Raw genomic sequence first — 18,614 nt, forward strand, 5'->3', positions numbered from 1 at the left:
TCAATTAATTTTGGTGGCTAGAGCTGCTTAAAGTGTATAGATTCTATCAAAAAAAAAAAAAAGGATGATATTGAATAATAAATTTGGTAATAAAATGAGAGTAGACATTATTTTTAAATTGGATCTTGAAATATACTTATAAAGAATAAAGGAGTTGAGGCGGTTTATCTGATCGTTCAAATCCCATGAGTGATTAGACAATTAGACTTAAATTGGATCTCATCTTAATCATCTTATCTATCTCAATAAAAAAGGGTTTGATTTCCAATTCGATTTGAATAGAAGGAGTACTTCATATAAATATGTCTTGGATGATTCACATCTTATAGTCAAATGCAAATAAACACATTAAACTATTCATATGGTTGAAAACCCTCACAATTTAGGCAAAATGACATCATTATCACAAGCGCAAGCTAATGTAGCTTTGGGTGTGTTTAATTACACTAACTTCTTCAAATTCTCAATATTAATCACCACATAACCCCATTCTAGAGAGTAGTTAATTAATGTAACATTAATTAAATAAAAAAGGTGGTCACATAATCTATACACTCATACTCACATTTGTTTTACTCTTCCAAGAAAAGATTGATGAATGTATGCTTGATTTAAAAAATTGACTAATCACTTCCTAATATCTCAAGATTTTTAAGTTTTCGATAAATTTGATGTGTATAACATTGCCAACTGCCAAAGAAGAATGTGTGAATTTAGATTAATTTTAAGAGGATCAAAAATGCTTCTAGAGTGTCAAAAATGCTTTATTTTTATAGGACAACTTGGTGGAGTTACAAGTAGATATAAAAACCCGGTATTTTTAATAGAATTGCAAATCTAGAAATTTATTCATACGTTGATTGTATAAAAATCGAAAAACTACATGATCCCAATTTGATGGAGGATGGCAACTTCCCACTATAACCACAAAATGTAATAAAAAAACAATATTACAAATATTATAGAGTTGAATTGTTAAATGAAATTCTTTTCACTGTCTCTAAATAATAAGACTTTAATTTATATTTTGAGTTAATTTGTGATTCAATGACTTGTTTGATCATTAATTGAATAGTTTGTTGTTAGTTAATTACTTCTTTTGATTATTGTGTACACAAGTTTAGTTAAAGAAAGATTTTTACCATATAACAAATACATATATATATATATATATATATATATATATATATATATATATATATAATGCACAAATAAAGTGGCATAAAAAATGGAACAAAAACTCTCTCTCTCGCCCTCACTCTCAATCTCATAAAAAATCTCCAAGCCTTCATTGTTGAATATTGACATTATTTTTTAAATGTTATGTAAAAGCCTAACTGTGTCTCTATAGGGAAGGTTCCAAATACAACAAATGAGTCGATATCATGGGATGGAAAATGAATTTGATTAGAAGATCAAATCAAGAAAATAGAAGGAAATTAAATTATTATTAATAATTTAATAATTATTATAGGGCTTGAAATTTACTAAATTTACATAGCTTTTTGTCCTTTTCTTATAGGGCTAGGTAAGCAAGAGGACATGGAGAAAAAAGAGAGTCCTCCCCTTCAGCCAAACGTTTCAAATGGGTGGCAAATGGAAGTCTTCGAGAAAGATATTTCCATTGACTCTTTCATCATGGGAGGCTAAATTCATACAACTTTATTTGAAATTTTTATACTGTTAGATTTTAGAGAATTTTCACTGAAAAAGACTTAGACAACCATTAATCTCATCGTTTATATTAATTAATTATCATCCACTTGGTTTATTTATTTATCTATTTGCCATTCAACTTCTTGTGTTTGAACCTTCAAATCTACTTTAAGAGATTAGTTTAATTAGATAAAAATTGTAATCAACTTAGTTAATCATTCTTACACCAATTCTAAAAGTAATTATCAAATTAGTTATAAATAATTAAAATTATTTCCTAAATTTGTTTTTTTTTTTCATGTAAATATCAAATTAACAGAGAATCCTAACATGATATTTTATAACTATCAAAATTAACACAGTAATTAGATTCATACTAGTTTTGTTTTAGCATTGTATAATAATATTGTATGATAGGTGGATCAAATTATGAAAATATGATAAACCAAATTCAAACTAAAGTAATTCTATATGTATATATTTTTGGTATATAATTTAGATACATAAATGATGTGTCATCATGTGATTAAATACTATTTTATTTTTAATTCAAAATAATTTAATCACATAATGGTATGTTATTTATGTACCAAAAATATATATGTCTAGTTTTATTTCCCATACTAATAAAAAGAGGGATGGATAGAAGGAAGATATTGCTATAAGATCAAACCCTAACGTCCAGAGAAGAAATTACAAAATTAGAGTAGTGGGGTCGTCCAACTAAAGTCCAGTTACCAACTTAGAAATATAATCGGGTATGAAATTACATTTGGGTATTGTACTTAAACAAGAATTATGATTTTTGGTTTACTTTTGTCACCCACTTCCAGAATTGTATGGTAAATATCTTGACTTAAGTTAATCATTTGTCAATCCGATTAGAATTCGTAATATATATTATGACTTATGAGTTGAAACTGTAGACATCTTTTTCTTGAGGTCCCTTCACGCACCGACCATTTCCCCGTAATCTCTTCAACCGGAAAGTTGTAGCTTGTCTCTCCCCCACTCTAGAAGCTTTAATTACCGTTGGCTTGGCTTCTTCTAAGTTCCAAAACTTTTGATGGAAAAATCAAAATATCATAAACAGTGATTGTTGTTTATGAGATACAGCAGTTGGAAGAATTGACTCCATGATCAGCGGAGACGCGTAGGGAAATTAACAACAGATCAGTGCCCGTGACTTTGATTTGATAATATGGTTTCTATTGCTGTCTCAGCCATGCATAGATCTTCCCTTAACTTCTCATTGGAAATATAAATTAAATATGAATTTCACATCATCTTGGCCACGGCTTAGATAATAAATACTGAAAATGTTAGGTGAAGGGTGTTCGCTTTTTTAGTGAAGGAGTTTGTATCTCTGAAAATAAGTCTCAAACATTTCCCCAAGTCAAAGGTCATATTTATATATAGATGTGTTTGCATTAATTTCTATCATCACTATCAAATATAAACAATACTATGCACACCCACTTTTAATATATAAATAAAAACATATTTATGTATGTTATTTATTTTATCTTTAATTTAAAATTACTTAATCATATAATAACAAATATTAAATTTATAAATTTATGCATTCAAAGTAAACATACATAACTTTATAAATAAAATATTAAATGATCCTCACTTTAATTATGTTTGAAAACGAATAGATGGATATCACAGGTTGTATATATTGAGAATCCAAGATCGGCTAGAATATAATATATGGCCACTGTTCTTGTGTGGAACCCATTAATGATATAGTCTCAAGCAACGGCGAAGTGGGTAGCATCCCTGGCGAGCTCTATTAATCGAAACCATGTCATCTGCTAAAATTATCTGAGGATGGATTTGTGGAGTTGTAGAGAAGAAGAAAAAGTTATCTAAATACTATATCAATAAAATTATACGTATTTATTTTGAGTATATAAATAGATTCATACTTAATATGTGTTATTATATGATTTATTGATTTTGAATTAAAAATAAAATAATATTTAATCACATGATAACATATATAAGTATATATATATATATATATTTATTTAAAATAAATACATATAATATTACTCATATTATATACTATACGGTTAATCAACATTATAAACTCAATTGTGCCCGTCATAATTTTTTTTAATGAAAAGTTTGTAAAGGGCAAATCTAACAATTAAAAATAAGGCTGAGTGACTAAAAATCATATTAAACAAAAGTTTGCCAGAGATAATCTATTAGACAAATCAAACCGTTTTGTCTTTTAAACAAAAGTTTGACTACAAAAGAGACAAATGTTTAGAAATGTCTAGCTAGCTATAATATCTCCTTGGGCAGCGTTGGCTTCTTAATACAGTTGGGAGCCCCACCACCGCCACCAGATGATGGAGCAAAGACTTTGACATGAATACACAATTGGAGTTGGTTGAGTTGTATTTATCCTCCACAGCCACAAACAACCCGTGGCTTGGACCATTTTGGCGGTCGTCAACCCTTTCTCTTGGCTCTTTTCGCCATTTGATTTCTTCTCTCACGTGACCCGGTAAAATAGACAATGAAATTTATGTACTCTGCCTATCTATTCATATACCATATAAATCAACTCTGAAAAATCACATTAATGTACCCAAATTAAGCCAAAAAAGGGGGCAAACTCTGCTAGCCATGGTTCGGCCAGGCACCGACCAGGCTACCCATCGGGAGCCGTCCAACCAATATGAGTCAATTAGGTGTCGTTGTTGAAGGTTTTTTTTATCGAGTGGTATAAATCAAAACATATCTCTCATTCCTAGAAAACAAAATTTCTCTTTTTTCTTGTGGGGAATGGTGAATTTAATGAATTTGGGCCGACTTTATCGTCAGATGAAAGATGAAAGCATCAATCATCTTTGTTGGAGGCTTGACGTTTCCTCAAATTGCCATTGGAATGAAATCAATTATTTATACTCATGACAATTCAAAGCTTATTATTGAAGGATGAGAAACTATATATCTAAAACTTTTGAAGGTTCATAGGAGTTTTACAGAAAAACTTTTAATCTATTTCGAAATGAAATTAGTGGGGATTGATAATGGTTGAGCCAAAATCACATGAAGCAGGTTTAATGATTTTAACTAAAACAAATGAAAGAATTTGCTGTTTTCTTCTCAATCGTACCCTCCATATGGGATCCTATGCGAACAAAAATCTAGCCCCACCCAAGAATTAGCTAGGCCTAATTGTTATTAGGCCATTAATCTAGAGCTTATTAGTTGTAAAGAGGATTAACATAATCAATTTAAGAAACAGCTGTTAATTTTGGATTTATTTCTTTTCCATCTTTATATATTTTGACCATGTAACATATAAAGATCTTGTACGAATTCTGTTCTTTAATATTTCAAAAGTAACTTGAATCAATTTCTATGCTTTTGAACCCATGATTTCTCATTAATTAATTGTTACACATCATTATATAATGGCCGAAGGACTATTCCCCACCCAAATTTTAGTTTAATCTCAAAAGTATACCTACAAAGTTCAAAAACTCAAACACGCACTCGACCCAAAACTTCTGTTAAAATTATTGTTAAATATAAAGGTAAAATCATCATTTAACCATAATATTAAACAATACATATTTTTATCTCATCCCCCCTCTAGGTTTTGAAAATTGCATTATAACCTAAACTTTAACTTTGAAAAGTGACTCTCCCCTCCCAAATCTCTTATTTTTTTTCTTTATCTCTCTGGCCATTGGCAACCACTAGTTTCTAACCTAGACCTAGCGACATCTCTGTCACTGTCTCTTTCTTCTCCTAGGGATGATGAACGGTGACAAAGGATGACGTCCATCGTCCAGACAAATGTTTTGTCCTTCAGGAGAGAAACATTGTCAGAAGAGAGGTTCATTGGGAAAAAAATGCTAGAGAGGAGTGTTGTCATTTATCAGAGAAAGTGGCCAGATTTCAGGATATCAAGCCCTGGGGGGGGGGGGGGGGGGGGGGAAGGGGGGGAAAGTGAATTTTTCAAACTTGAATCTTAGGAGAAATTGTTAGTTTTCTAGACCAAGAGAGGAAAAAAGATATAATTTTACCTATTTTAATATTACTGATAAAATAATGATTTTACCTTTAACTCTAACAAAAAATTCTTTGGTATATGACAATGAACTAAACTTTAAATGGGTGTTTGAGTTTTTCATCTGTCACAAGTATACATTTTTCTTTTCACCAAAAGTTGGGTGGGAAATAGTCCTTTGGCCCTATATAACTAAGATAAATTAATTTCCCTCGATTAATTAGGTGCAGTCATGCATTTAGATCTTTCAAGTCTACTCAGCCAGTCTTTGGTCTTGGCTTGAGTGGGGTACGTTTATGAATGTTTCGACTTTCCAGGGATTGAGAGAGAGTTGTTTCGGGTCTTTGAATTCAAGAAAAATTAAATAAAGAAACCTTCTCTTGGTTGTTTGACATTAAATCTGTTGTTCTTTGATGACTTTTCTAATTAGAAATGACAATCATAAAGCATTCTGTCCGACCTATTTGTTCTCTCTTTATTTGACTCGTATGGTATTTATAAAGTTTCTTTCAATGACCTTTATTTGATGAATTCTCTTCTCCACGTTTAGTAATTTAATCACTTCGATAGATGAACATAAATCTTTTAGTAAAGAACTTTAAGAAATTGGATATCATTGAAAAAAAATTAATCACAGTGAAGAAAGGAAAATTCTCGCATTTATAATAAGCCTTTCTTCGAAGACCCAAATGGGGCCTAATTAAGGCAGGAGTCGATCGAGTGGTGAAGTTTGGTGCTGCCATTATGGCACATGACGACATATAAAAATCTGATATATTTATATAGAGAGACGTCCAAACCCCAGAAAAGCTCAAGGAAACATTAATGTACCCAGTCACAGTCGTACTGTCAAGCCATAACCCCAGCTAGATTATGACCTCTTATCGGATTCAAGATCACAAAGACTCGTCAGTCTTATAAATTCATTGCCACAACTTTTAATTTTTGTATGTATGAAAGAAATCAATCGACTTTCTTGTTTTGTTAGTTAAAGTTGTAGATTAATAATTTTGCCGACTCTTAATTGCAGAAATATCAACAACACCTTTCCATCCATCAATATTCATCCTTTTACAAACTCAATGTTTTCATTGAGAATTATCTTATTATTGGGATATTATTAATTTTAGACACATAATCTATTATAGTTTCCGTTTTTCGGTCTTTTGCAAGTCAAAAAGGATTTTGACAGCAGTTTATAAGTAATTTAACTATTTTTATTTTAGTATCTCAAACAACATAAAATATACATACAAATTTAGCATCTTTCATCTTTTGTCAATACAGAATTTATCCAAAAGATGTCACACGAGTAATATTCTTGTAATGTAAAACCAAGATACAAAGTCGGGACTGAAGCCGGTGGTTGTGAGAGCTCGAGAAGATGGGATCACAGCAACAAGGAGAATGGAGAAGTGCCCACAGGGCACCGATGGATTTTAATGAATGGAGTCAAAAATTTGACTGACCAGGACAGGGCTTGGTGACTAAAGTTGGACTCTCTGACATAACATTAAATGCTTCTTCTAGTGAAGGCATGGAACTAACTAACTACTCCATTGATCCAGCTCCTGCTGTTAATCCATGAATTTCATAGATATATTTTCATTTATAGATATAACTCTGCTGGGTTGTCTGTCTGTCCTGTCTTTAAAATATATAAAGAAAGCAGCAGGAGCCTCGTGAATGATCCTCCTCAACCTCTGAAAAAAGTTTGACTCTCTTCACCCTCTCTATGTCTTTGTCTTCACCAATCATGGATATATTATTTTTGTCCTTTTAATTTCTCTCTTCTGGTATGCATGTGATTTTTCTTTTTTCTATATTCATTCTTTTTCTGATATCTACATGAAGGAGATGCAGGCAGGAGAATAGGTAGCGGTGGAATTGGATGGGGAATATTAAAGGCAGCGGTGTGTTTGTTTTGCTTGATGAGACGTCATTATTACTGACAAGAGAGATCTAGCAATGCTTATTGGCACTCATATGATTGGTGGCTGGGTGCCCCTTTGTTATCACATTTACCTCCCTCTCTCTCTCTTTTTTGTAATCTAGGTATTATATTAGATAATATCTTTCTCTCTCTGTCTCCTCGTCTCTTTCGTAATTTTCTATTTTTTGTTTTTGTTTTAATTGGATTGTAGGGCCATTTCTTCTATGAATGCTTCTGAATTTGGAATTCAAGTTGTATTGGGAGAGGTTTTACACGCTAATAGAAGTGGTAATAGATTGGATCGGTTTAAACGTGATTTATTAGGCCTATGATTTGACTCTATATAAATATAAATTTGGATTGTATAAATTTATTAATTTTAATAAAAAATAACGTTTTATATTATAATTATTATTTAATGAATTAAATTTTTAATAATTATAAAAATAATAACAAATTAGGTTAAATTATATCTAGACCCAAAACTCGATCCACCTCAATAATAGATTAGACCATTTCAAACCAGATCATTTTTTGGACTGATTAGGCCATTTGACACTTCTAAACACAACCTTTTCAGTCATAATTCATTATTTCGAATACATACTTAAAATAAGAGTCATTGGTACAACAGCATGTTCAAATAGTGAAGTGACTACGCTTACCACTTTTTAAGATAAGGATAAAAATGTAATTAAAATTTTGGTTATGGGCTTACTATAAAACCCCCCAAAAGACTATTTCAACCATACGACTTGGGCGTTTAAGCTTCTTATCCAATGACACTCCTTAGAGCCCAGCAAGCACCGCATCAAGTAATTTAGAGCTTGCTTTGCTTTTGCTTCTCCTGGATGAAGTCAACTAAGAAATAAACCATGGCTAATACACTGCTTCACAAAAGGATTACAGTTACAGCTATGCACAAATAATTTACACTTGTCAAAAACGTCCTTCCGAATGTATAGGAAATGCAAAAGTAAACGACTTTGTCTCATAACAGAGGGTGAAGTTGGAGGAATTGTATGATGGCTCTCCTGTGCAAAAACTTCCTTTCAACTGTAATGCCAACGGAATCTAAATCGATACTTCTGCTACTCCTACTCCCAAGTTTTCCTTCTACTGTCCGCTGCATTATCCTAATAAGGATTATACCTATGTCAAAATCTTCCTTAACAATAAAAGTGCGAGGCCAAGCCTTCACCTGTGTAAAATAATTGATCTTGGGTTGGGTAGACTGATCTTTCCAGGAATGCCGGCTCATAACCTGAACAAAAAAGGGCATACAGGGAGAGAGATGTTTATAATCAAATAATAGTTTTAATTGTGGAAGAAAAGGATTGGAAAGGAAATGGTTACTGACTTTACGCAACCATTGGTTCAGATGAGCTGTGGGCAGCCTTGGTCACAATTTTGTAAGCATCAATGACCTGACAAATAACAGGTATCCGGCCTCTTCCCTCTAATGCTGAAGTGAATACAGCAGGTATTCAAGTCACCTACCAGCCAAACCATGTCAATGTTAATCACTATCCTTCATTGTACCAAAAAGATTATTAAAACTGCTTTGGTGCACATGATATCAAAGACAGAGCACCACTCAACAAATTACATATTCTGGTTCTGAGGTTATTTTGTCTCCAAATTGAACCCAAAAAACTTGATAGAATTCCATTGAAAATCCAATCTTCTTAGGTAACAGCTCCCTGGATAAATATCTCAACTATCATTTTTTTCCTAATAAATTAATCTGAAAGTTAGAGATGATTCACAGCTAAGACTTGAATAATAGACAACACTTTTACACTTTGTGCAGATTTATAATAAGGATCCAGTATGAAACATAAATTTCCACGCTCAATTCAAACAGAAGATTAATTTGATTCATGACAATGACATCCAACTTGAACAAGAAAAATATAGATCACATTCTGGTCAGGAGCAACGGTATATGATTATACAGTTATTACATAATGAAAACTGACAAAACAACAAATAAAATAAAAATTTTACAAATTTCCAAACCCAGGGCATAACTGTCTTAATTTCTTGAGGGACAGCTTCCTTGACCCTCTTATACAAGGCAAAATTCTTTCTCCCACTTAGAAGATCATTTTGTTGACAATTACAACCAAAACACACACTTCTTCCACTGCACGTCTTGCTATAACTAATTTTGCATGTGTCATACTACATCTAGCCTTTGCAATCTGATCATCATACATGAGATGTAACTCATAAGCATATGCATCGCATATACAGAAGTTTCAAACAAAATAATTTGTTTGAATAGATTTCTTTCATCTGTCTTTTAACAACTCCTTTGTATTAAATCTGTGATGCATAATGGTTTTATGTTCAAACTTGGAATCCAGCATGATCAAGAGGCCACATAATTTTAACAAAGCTAGAGGTTTCAAAAACTATTCTGCTAATAGCATTACTCACATTGTCATTATGTCACACAAAAACCTCATGAGCCTTTCAAAATGCTGATGCACTGACAAATCTCCATTATACAAGATATGATAGACTTCAAGAAGATAAAATCAATTTTGATTATCTAGAAATTAAATACAACAAAAAATCATTGGCCCAAGGCATTTCATAACAAATAAAAGAAAATCATATATGACACACCTATTCTGCATCAACGAATAAGGCAATTACATGAGCTCTCATTAGATTTTTTCTTGATTGCATAATGCTCAAAGATGCTGGCCCTTTCTCCCTATCTGTCCTTTGCAACCAACATGCAGTGTCAACCTGAAAGGTAATCAACAATAACATTGAACAATGAAACATTAAACCAACAAGAAACTATGCGAAAAAACTGAAATATTGCCAAGAAACTTTAGGAAGTTAGGTACAGCCAGCAACAGTATTTAAGCTCTATCGTTACCACCACTATGCTCACAATATGAGATACCAACTCTACTGGTATTATTCAGTCAACTTTCCATTTCAATATAAATACAATCAACATCTCAAAAAATAAATAAACAAGACCTGAAAAAAGAACTGAGACATGGGGTTCAGGAGTTTTCACATCTTTAAACAAATTGGTCAACAGCTTGTAACTTGAAGGAAAATGTGTCTCACAAAATAAACAAAGAAGTTACAAACTTTGCACCTGTCAGATGACTTGCAGACTTCATATAAATAAATAAATAAATATATAAATATATATATATATATATATATATATATATCACCAAAAGAGAGACATAGGGAGAGAAAAGGGAGCAACCATATCATAATATTGAATAGAGAGTAATGGAAATCTGATATATACCAAATACAATGTTCTCCTTTGATACTCAAATTGCACTCTCACTGAATCTCTCTGGTCAAACCAGCTTCTGGAGCTGCCAGCACAAGTTCTTCTTGTAACAAAGCATTCAGCAAGGTTAACTTCCCAACATCAGGCCTTCCAAAAATTGCTAAGTATAATGGCAACTAAGACTCATCAACACCCCCGAGCAGCTGTCCTGAGTGGAGCTAATATTTTGACAACAACTTTCTGGACAAGTCAAAAAGCAAAGCAGGGTTTAGGGGAGGCAAAACAGAGAATAAACAACGCAAAGCAATCATAATATTTTACATTCACTTTATCATATGTATATCAACTCTTCCACAAATATTATTCAGACACCAATTTGAAGTAATATTATTATTTATTCCAAAATAATGTTATGTGAAACATAACAAAATAAAGACCTTAGACACAACACATAAATATATATTTCAAATAAAACATTCTATTATTTACCATTTAAAACACGGACCATAAAATCCTCAAGTGAAGGTCAAAGAGCTCCTTAAAGTTTTATCATCCCCAGAACAGTCTCTGCAGATATGACAATAGGGTCCCCAAATCCTAACATGAGGGCTTTGGCAGCAACTCCAGCAAGAAAGCCAGTGCCATCATGAAGAGCTTCAGATTTATTCATCACCACCAAAGGCTTGATTCCTGGTGCATGTCTACACAACCACTTTCCAACCTCCAAATCCAAGGGTTGAAGACTTGTTCCACACATAAGATAACACCAAGAAGGGAACTCATACTTTTGCACTCAACAAAACAAGAATTAATAAAACACACAATAACAATTTGAGGGTTCTTTTCCATTCTTAAAGATTATGCTTGCCCATTCCTAAAGAATATGTTTGTCCCTTTCTAAAAAGAATATAACTATCACACTGCAGCATAGATAAATTCTTAAATAAAGGGCATTCTAATAGTACTGATAAAAATCAATAGTTATCATTCATCCAATAAATTCTTAAATATGCTTAACATGCATTTTCACTTTAATCATTGTTGGAAAAGTCAAGTCAAGCAATAATACTGCATAAAGTACACAAACACATCCATAGAACTAACCTCATGTCAATTAAGAAAGTTGGAAATTGAGTCTCTGCAAGAAAGTTTGCAGTCATCCCCGCAGTTCTATCAAAAAATAGACCCAGAATCCAAGACCCTAAATCCCAAATCACCAAGTTTAGCAATCCCCTCTCTTATGTCCCCAGTAAAATTATCATCCGGCATGTTGTAAACCAGAGCCTCCCTCCTCCTAATCAGCCTAATACTCAACAAAAAGAAACAACAAAATCACATTTGAACACATATAATAAATCTTACCCTATATCTTATACTGTTTTAAAAATGTAAATAAAACACCTTCAAAATGAAACCAGAGTATGTTTTCTGTTATACAATTTCAAGAAAACATCCAACAGCACATTTGAGAGGTTCCTTCAAACAATTTCCAAATAGATTACTCCTTGACAACACAAAGAGGCTCCATAAGCTTCACAAACATAAACAAGAACATGATATTAAAACTGACGGGTCAAACAAAGCTGACTTTCCCACATTTGGACGTCCAATAATCACCACAGTAGGAAGTAAATTAATATCAAACTTGGTAAATCAATAGTTTCTCACACAAAACCTTAGCTTTCTTCTCTTTATCAAACTCAACATACGAATTCTCTAAATTTCCATTTGCAACAACCACGCAAAAGCCCCTAGAAGCTCCAGTTCCAAAAACCAAATCACAACGCAAGCACGAATGAGCCCAAGAACCAACACATGATCAATTACCAATACACAACTATAAATAAGACATAAAATAAAACAAAGATGAAGAGAGACAGAGCCAAAAGCGCAGCAATTAATGAAGGCTTGACATGGGTAGAGCTCAGTTGGGTTCTATGAAAGAAGCCAGAATGAGAATAGCTCTGGATCTTTAGAGCCGAAAGGACTAGAACCCATGAACGAAACACGGTTGGTCAGCTTGTTTTGGTGTTCAAAATCGTTTCTTGATGTTGAAAAAAGTTAGAAGCAACATCACAGGGAGAAGCTCTCTCCAACATGAAGTTCCCTCCATTTATTGCACGGAGAAGACGGTTGATTTGAAACTACATCGTTTTAGTGTCCAATTTTTTTCTGCGAATTATTCATTTAAAGTATTTAGTCTTAAAAAATAAAATTTTTCTTAATAATAAAATTTTTTTTTTGTTTTTCAATATATAATTGTATTATATAAAACTCAATATTAGTTGCTTGCAATTAAAATGGAATTTTCTATTGAAACTTTAGAATAGTTGATGGGTTTTTAATTTGTTGTAACATAAAATTAAATGAAAAGATAACTAAAGAAAAGTGTAGTTAAGCCCAAAATAGATTAGTTGACTAATAATAACCTAATTATAAAAAAAATGTTAAAATTGGATTAAATTATCTAGAAATACATCTAAAATATTGAAAGCCTACCTACTATTAAATCTTATAAAATTATTTATGTATTTATTTATTTATAGAGTGCCTAGGTAGTGATTTCAACCATGTAAGAGCCTAAGTTTGTTGCTTAGTTATTGCAACAAAGTCAAAATGAATAAAGAAACCATAAAACTTATAACAAAATATATATATTTTATTAATGTTGTTAATTTTGTAACATTCTTCTTTTATTCAAAGAAAAAATTTTGAATATAAATAAATTATACAAATTTATTCGTATACACTAAAGTGATAATTTATAATTTGATAATAAGATATTTATTTTTCTCTCATTTTAAAATCACTTCATCAAATATTGTATAAATAAATTTACATCATTTGTTTGTATAATTTTTTTAAAAAATATACTTTGTTTAGTTTTTCAATTTTAACCGATTTTAAACTTACACTAGGGTTATGAAATTTCTGATTTTTTGAATTAATATTCACTTAAAAATCTAATTTTTGTCGAAACTCAACATTATCCTCATTTGGAACCCTTGAATTATGGTATAAAATCATGTATGGTTTGATAATGTTATTGAGATTTATATTTCTACATGATAATGGTAACTAATATTGTTCACAAAAATAGTCACCCCATAAGTTTGAATTAATTGTTTTGATTGGTTAAATTTGTCTATAATTAATTAATTAACAAAAGTAATTAAATCAAGACCCACAACCAATTTAATTATATTATAACCCAAAAAATAGGACCACAAATAAACATAAACCCTTATATACACTTTTTTTTTTATATATTCTTTCTCTTTCTCTTGGTCTATCTCCTTTTAGTTGTACACAAACAAATCTCAACCCAAAATTAGTCCCCTACTTTCTCTATCTCATCTGTTCTCTTCTGGGTTCCTCTTAATTTTGTGTTTTTTAAAACTCAATTTTGTCAATTCAAACTCCCAAACGAAAACCCTAATTTCTAAATTAGTCTTTGTTTAGACCTTTTTGTTTTGAACTTTTTTTCATTTGACTCTTGCCGCTTCTCGTTCTCTCGTCAATACTCTTATACAAGTTTATGGAGGGAATACCGCATCCAATACCCAGAACTGTAGATGAAGTCTTCAGCGACTTCAAGGGCAGACGAGCTGGCTTGATCAAGGCTTTAACTACTGGTTTAATCTTTGTTTGTTTATTAAATTATGGGTTTTTTTTTTGTTTCTATGTTTGTGAAATGGTTTTTCTTTATTTTGATTTTGTGTGTTTTTCTTGCAGATGTTGACAAGTTTTACCAGCAGTGCGATCCTGGTGGGTTCATTTTTGTTTTCAATATGAACTCTTTTCTTGTTCTTGTAATTTAAGGTGTTATGTCGACTGAAAAATTATTTGTCATGATGTTTTGTTTGTGTGGATTTGACTCTTTTGTTGTTTGTATTGCATTAGGTTTGTGTAAATACTGAATCAATCAGGTGTTATGAATTGTTAAGGTCAAGGTTCGGTGGGTTTCTTCGGTGTTTTGAATATTTTTTGCAGTTCACGGTTTTGTGTTAACATGCAAGACATGAATTCCTGTTTTGAAGACAGCTCTTTCGAGGCTTTGCATGTTTTCTCAGGGTTTCCTTGTTTCTTACCTGCATGGTAATTTGTGATACATATTTTGGGACTCAAACAAATAGCAATGTAATCTTCTGCTTTTGAAAACCTAGGCTATCTATGTAAACACAGAGAGCTTGTTACCTGTGTTGCACTCACAGAGTTCACCCCACATAGCCTCCTGGCTCCTGGTTTAGAGAAAATTCCAAAGTTTTAGTACTCAATTGGTTGGGTACTTGTGGGAAGCAGATAGTTATTTTTGGCAGACTACCGGGCATTTTTCTTACCCTGTAGCTGTTTGTATTTAGTGTAGACTTATTTGTAATCATGATAATATAATGTGGTTTTTCCATTTGTCTAAATGATATGGTTAATGTTTACTTCACTATTTTTGTCAATTTGTATCAGCTGGACTGCAAAGCTCTGCAATTTAGTCTGATTAACTATTAAACAATGAGACATTGTTGTTACATCACACCATCATTGCAGGCAAGCAAGGAAATGGGAACATGAGAAAAATTACCCCCATTTGTCAATAGGTTCAAATGGCTGCCTGATTGCACAAAATTGCAAAATTTTAATGATAGTAAACATGTATGTTGGATTCATGCAGTTTTGTTTGTGGAATTGTACTGTTATTGTCATTTTGTATCCTTTACATATAGTATTCCAGTAGTTGGACTTATCTGTTATTGACTTAGTTTAAATTCTGATAATATATTATGATTTCTTCTATTCTTCTGGTGTTTTGGTAAAAATGTTGTGTTCACTTTCTAGTAAAAAGGTCATGTTCTTTTTCTATTTATTTCAACTTGTGTTAAGTGGAGTGGAGTGGAGAGCCACAATTTAGTGTTGTTAATTATCACAAACAAATGGGGAAGTAGGGAAAAATCAATGTTGGAAGTATTTTTCATGTATTACACAGTGCTTATATACTCTTAATTATTATGGAACACAGATTTTCTTTTACCTTTAGTAAGTTGGCGTGGAAGAATATGAAATGATAATTTAACAATCCAAGGCAGAACCTTGAGTTGTTGAACATACTAATTTTGTGCATGCAGAAAAGGAGAATTTGTGCCTATATGGACTTCCTACTGAGACATGGGAAGTTAACCTGCCTGTTGAGGAAGTGCCTCCCGAGCTTCCTGAGCCAGCTTTAGGTATAAACTTTGCAAGGGATGGAATGCAGGAGAAAGACTGGTTATCATTGGTTGCGGTGCATAGTGATTCTTGGTTACTTGCTGTTGCATTCTACTTTGGTGCACGCTTTGGATTTGGTAAGAATGAAAGGTATGGCTTCATCTTTTTTTTCTTTATAATTATACTCATATTAGTTGTTATTTTACCACTTGCCATAAATGTTATTCTCCACAAGTTTGACGTATAATCTACTGTAATTCTTTGTCCGTTGACAGCATATTATTGGCTCTTAAATTATAATGTGTATAGCACATAAATGACTTAATTTTTTATATTTATCATATCCCATGTATTTTTTTTTTTCCTGATTCATTCTCTGTAGTATTTTGTTTTGTGAATTTCTGTTTAGTCCTATACTTTGTCCTTAATGAATATTCTATATTTTTTACCCGGTTTGACATTTAATTTTGAAAGTTAAACTTGTGTTTACTTTAGATTGCCTTTTTATAATATAGTTTACAAGACCAATTTGTTTATCTGTGGATGTATTCAATGTTCATTTGTGTACTATCACAGTCAAATCATTTACAATATCCTTCCTTGTCTTCTTTTTGTTATCATCCAGACTTTTGTTTATTTGATGACTTCATGGAAGCACATTCCCTTCTTGTAATTTGTTATCATTTTTCCATGTTACAAGATAACAAGAGGTGTAATTAGATAATAAGTTAGTTTTACAGATGAGATGTGTCTGAATCAGAGGAAGACTTCTAGAAAGTTTAGGGTGATGAAATCAGGAGGTTTTTTAACACATGCTATAGTGCTGATGAAATGTAGAAAGTTCCTAGTTTTGATGATTGTATGTACTAATTGTGTCTTCAACAATTTAATAGTGGTCTGTCTCTGTCTGTCTGTCACACCACACACCGTCAAAACTATTTACCCTGTACCTCCTCCTTGTATTCTTCTTCTTCTGTTCCTTGATCTCCTGCTTTCCAAATAATTGGTTTATGATTTAATATATTTTGTTGAGTTGTATGAATCAAATATTATTGCCTTGATGATTGTTTAATATTTACTTGTCTGCTGTGTGTCATATATAACAATTGACATGGTGCTTGATTTACATTATTAGTGCAACCTATTTATTATTGTTTCACATTCATTTCTTTCATATAACAGGTTACATCAGTTACTGAAGGACAAATATTTTTTGACAACATTATGCATTTTAGCTGTCCCCAGTAAAATGAAGTTTACTGGTCAGGGCCCTTAGCTTATTTCAATATCTGTTCCCTCTTGTGCTTCTACCGAACTTTTAATAACTTAAAATCTACCATTTGACTTAGATTTTTTAAACAGATGGCAATAATAGGTCAAGCTGAATGTTATATTGTTGGAATATTGTTCAAGTTATGGATGATATAGGAAGTTTGTGATGCCCTGTGTTTAACCAGCGGGTTGAGGGTTCAAAACCTTATTAAGAGTTTGTTTTTAACTTTGATCGGAACTGGATTTTACAGGAAGAAACTCTTCCAGATGATAAATGACCTCCCAACCATCTTTGAAGTTGTGACAGGAAATGTTAAGCAGCCAAAAGAGCAATCTGCCATTACTCACAAAAGTGGCAAAAGCAATTCAAGTGGGAAGGTGGTGAGCTTTTAAACTAGACACTTGATTTTATTTTATATCTACATCAAATTCTTTTACTCACACTTTGGATGATTCATTAAAGCAGTCTCGCCAACCTGAGCACCAGGCCAAGGCAGTGAAGATGTCTCCACCACCGAAGGATGAAGACGATAGTGGGGAGGAAGAGGAAGAAGATGACGAGCAGGGTGCCACTTGTGGGGCATGCGGGGATAACTACGGCACTGATGAATTCTGGATTTGCTGTGATGTGTGTGAGAAATGGTTCCATGGTAAATGCGTAAAGATTACACCTGCAAAGGCTGAGCATATTAAGCAGTACAAGTGCCCTAGTTGCAGTAGCAAGAGGGCTAGAGTTTAAAGTTAGATCTGAAGTTGGGAGTTCCACACCAATTAAACTTAGCGGACGGAGTTTAGAACTTTTTTCATTACAGTTTGAAAGTAAAACAGATTACCTGTTTTTAGTTAATGAATTTGCAACCTTCTGGTTCCTGTTCTTCTAACTTCTGTGGAATTGTGTTTTTTAATGGTTGCTGGCATTTATTAATATAAATGTTAGTGCAGTTTTCTGGTTTGATTATAATGCATATTGCTCTGTATCTTCGTCATTGCCGTCTTTTGAAAAGAGTTGATGATTACTTATGTGGCAGTCTACTTGTTTACTAAATCTCACGATGGAATGATTGTGAAGTTCATTTGGCACAAAAACTGAAGTCAATTTTATATTTATATATATATAAAACATTATTGAGTATTGCAATGTGGATTTATAATGACCGGTCTTAGAGGAAGCCTATTTATCTTTGTGTTGTCTTCATCTTAATCGAAAACAATTGGAGAGGGAAGAAAAAAAAACG

The 18,614-nt window shown here is 32.3% G+C and overlaps 1 protein-coding gene and 1 pseudogene across 4 annotated transcripts; one reads left to right on the forward strand and one right to left on the reverse strand.

Annotated features, from left to right (window-relative positions):
- Positions 1 to 9,490: 9,490 nt before the first annotated feature.
- On the reverse strand, positions 9,491 to 13,110 carry LOC123212878 (annotated as a pseudogene).
- Positions 13,111 to 14,136: 1,026 nt separating this feature from the next.
- Positions 14,137 to 18,365, forward strand: LOC123214153 (PHD finger protein ALFIN-LIKE 7). 4 transcript variants are annotated; one of them, XM_044633895.1, is made up of 5 exons: positions 14,137 to 14,546; positions 14,647 to 14,679; positions 16,029 to 16,257; positions 17,631 to 17,760; positions 17,843 to 18,365. In XM_044633895.1, exons 1-5 carry the CDS (start codon positions 14,450 to 14,452, stop codon positions 18,116 to 18,118), a joined length of 765 nt encoding a protein of 254 aa, XP_044489830.1. In that variant the 5' UTR covers positions 14,137 to 14,449; the 3' UTR covers positions 18,119 to 18,365. The 4 variants fall into 4 exon arrangements, with proteins under 4 accessions (XP_044489830.1, XP_044489832.1, XP_044489833.1 ...); XM_044633897.1 differs by having other exon boundaries at positions 17,846 to 18,365; XM_044633898.1 differs by having other exon boundaries at positions 17,631 to 17,757.
- The last annotated feature ends 249 nt before the right edge of the window (positions 18,366 to 18,614 follow it).

The sequence above is a fragment of the Mangifera indica genome, chromosome 4, assembly GCF_011075055.1.
Source record: "Mangifera indica cultivar Alphonso chromosome 4, CATAS_Mindica_2.1, whole genome shotgun sequence".
In the NCBI taxonomy this organism is placed as follows: domain Eukaryota; kingdom Viridiplantae; phylum Streptophyta; class Magnoliopsida; order Sapindales; family Anacardiaceae; genus Mangifera; species Mangifera indica.

Coding starts and splice junctions, on each gene's coding strand:
- LOC123214153 (XM_044633895.1), top strand. CDS start 14,450: ATGGAGGGAATACCGCATCCAATACCCAGAACTGTAGATGAAGTCTTC. Junction 14,547..14,646: donor GATCAAGGCTTTAACTACTG/GTTTAATCTTTG, acceptor TTTTTCTTGCAG/ATGTTGACAAGTTTTACCAG. Junction 16,258..17,630: donor GGATTTGGTAAGAATGAAAG/GTATGGCTTCAT, acceptor TGGATTTTACAG/GAAGAAACTCTTCCAGATGA.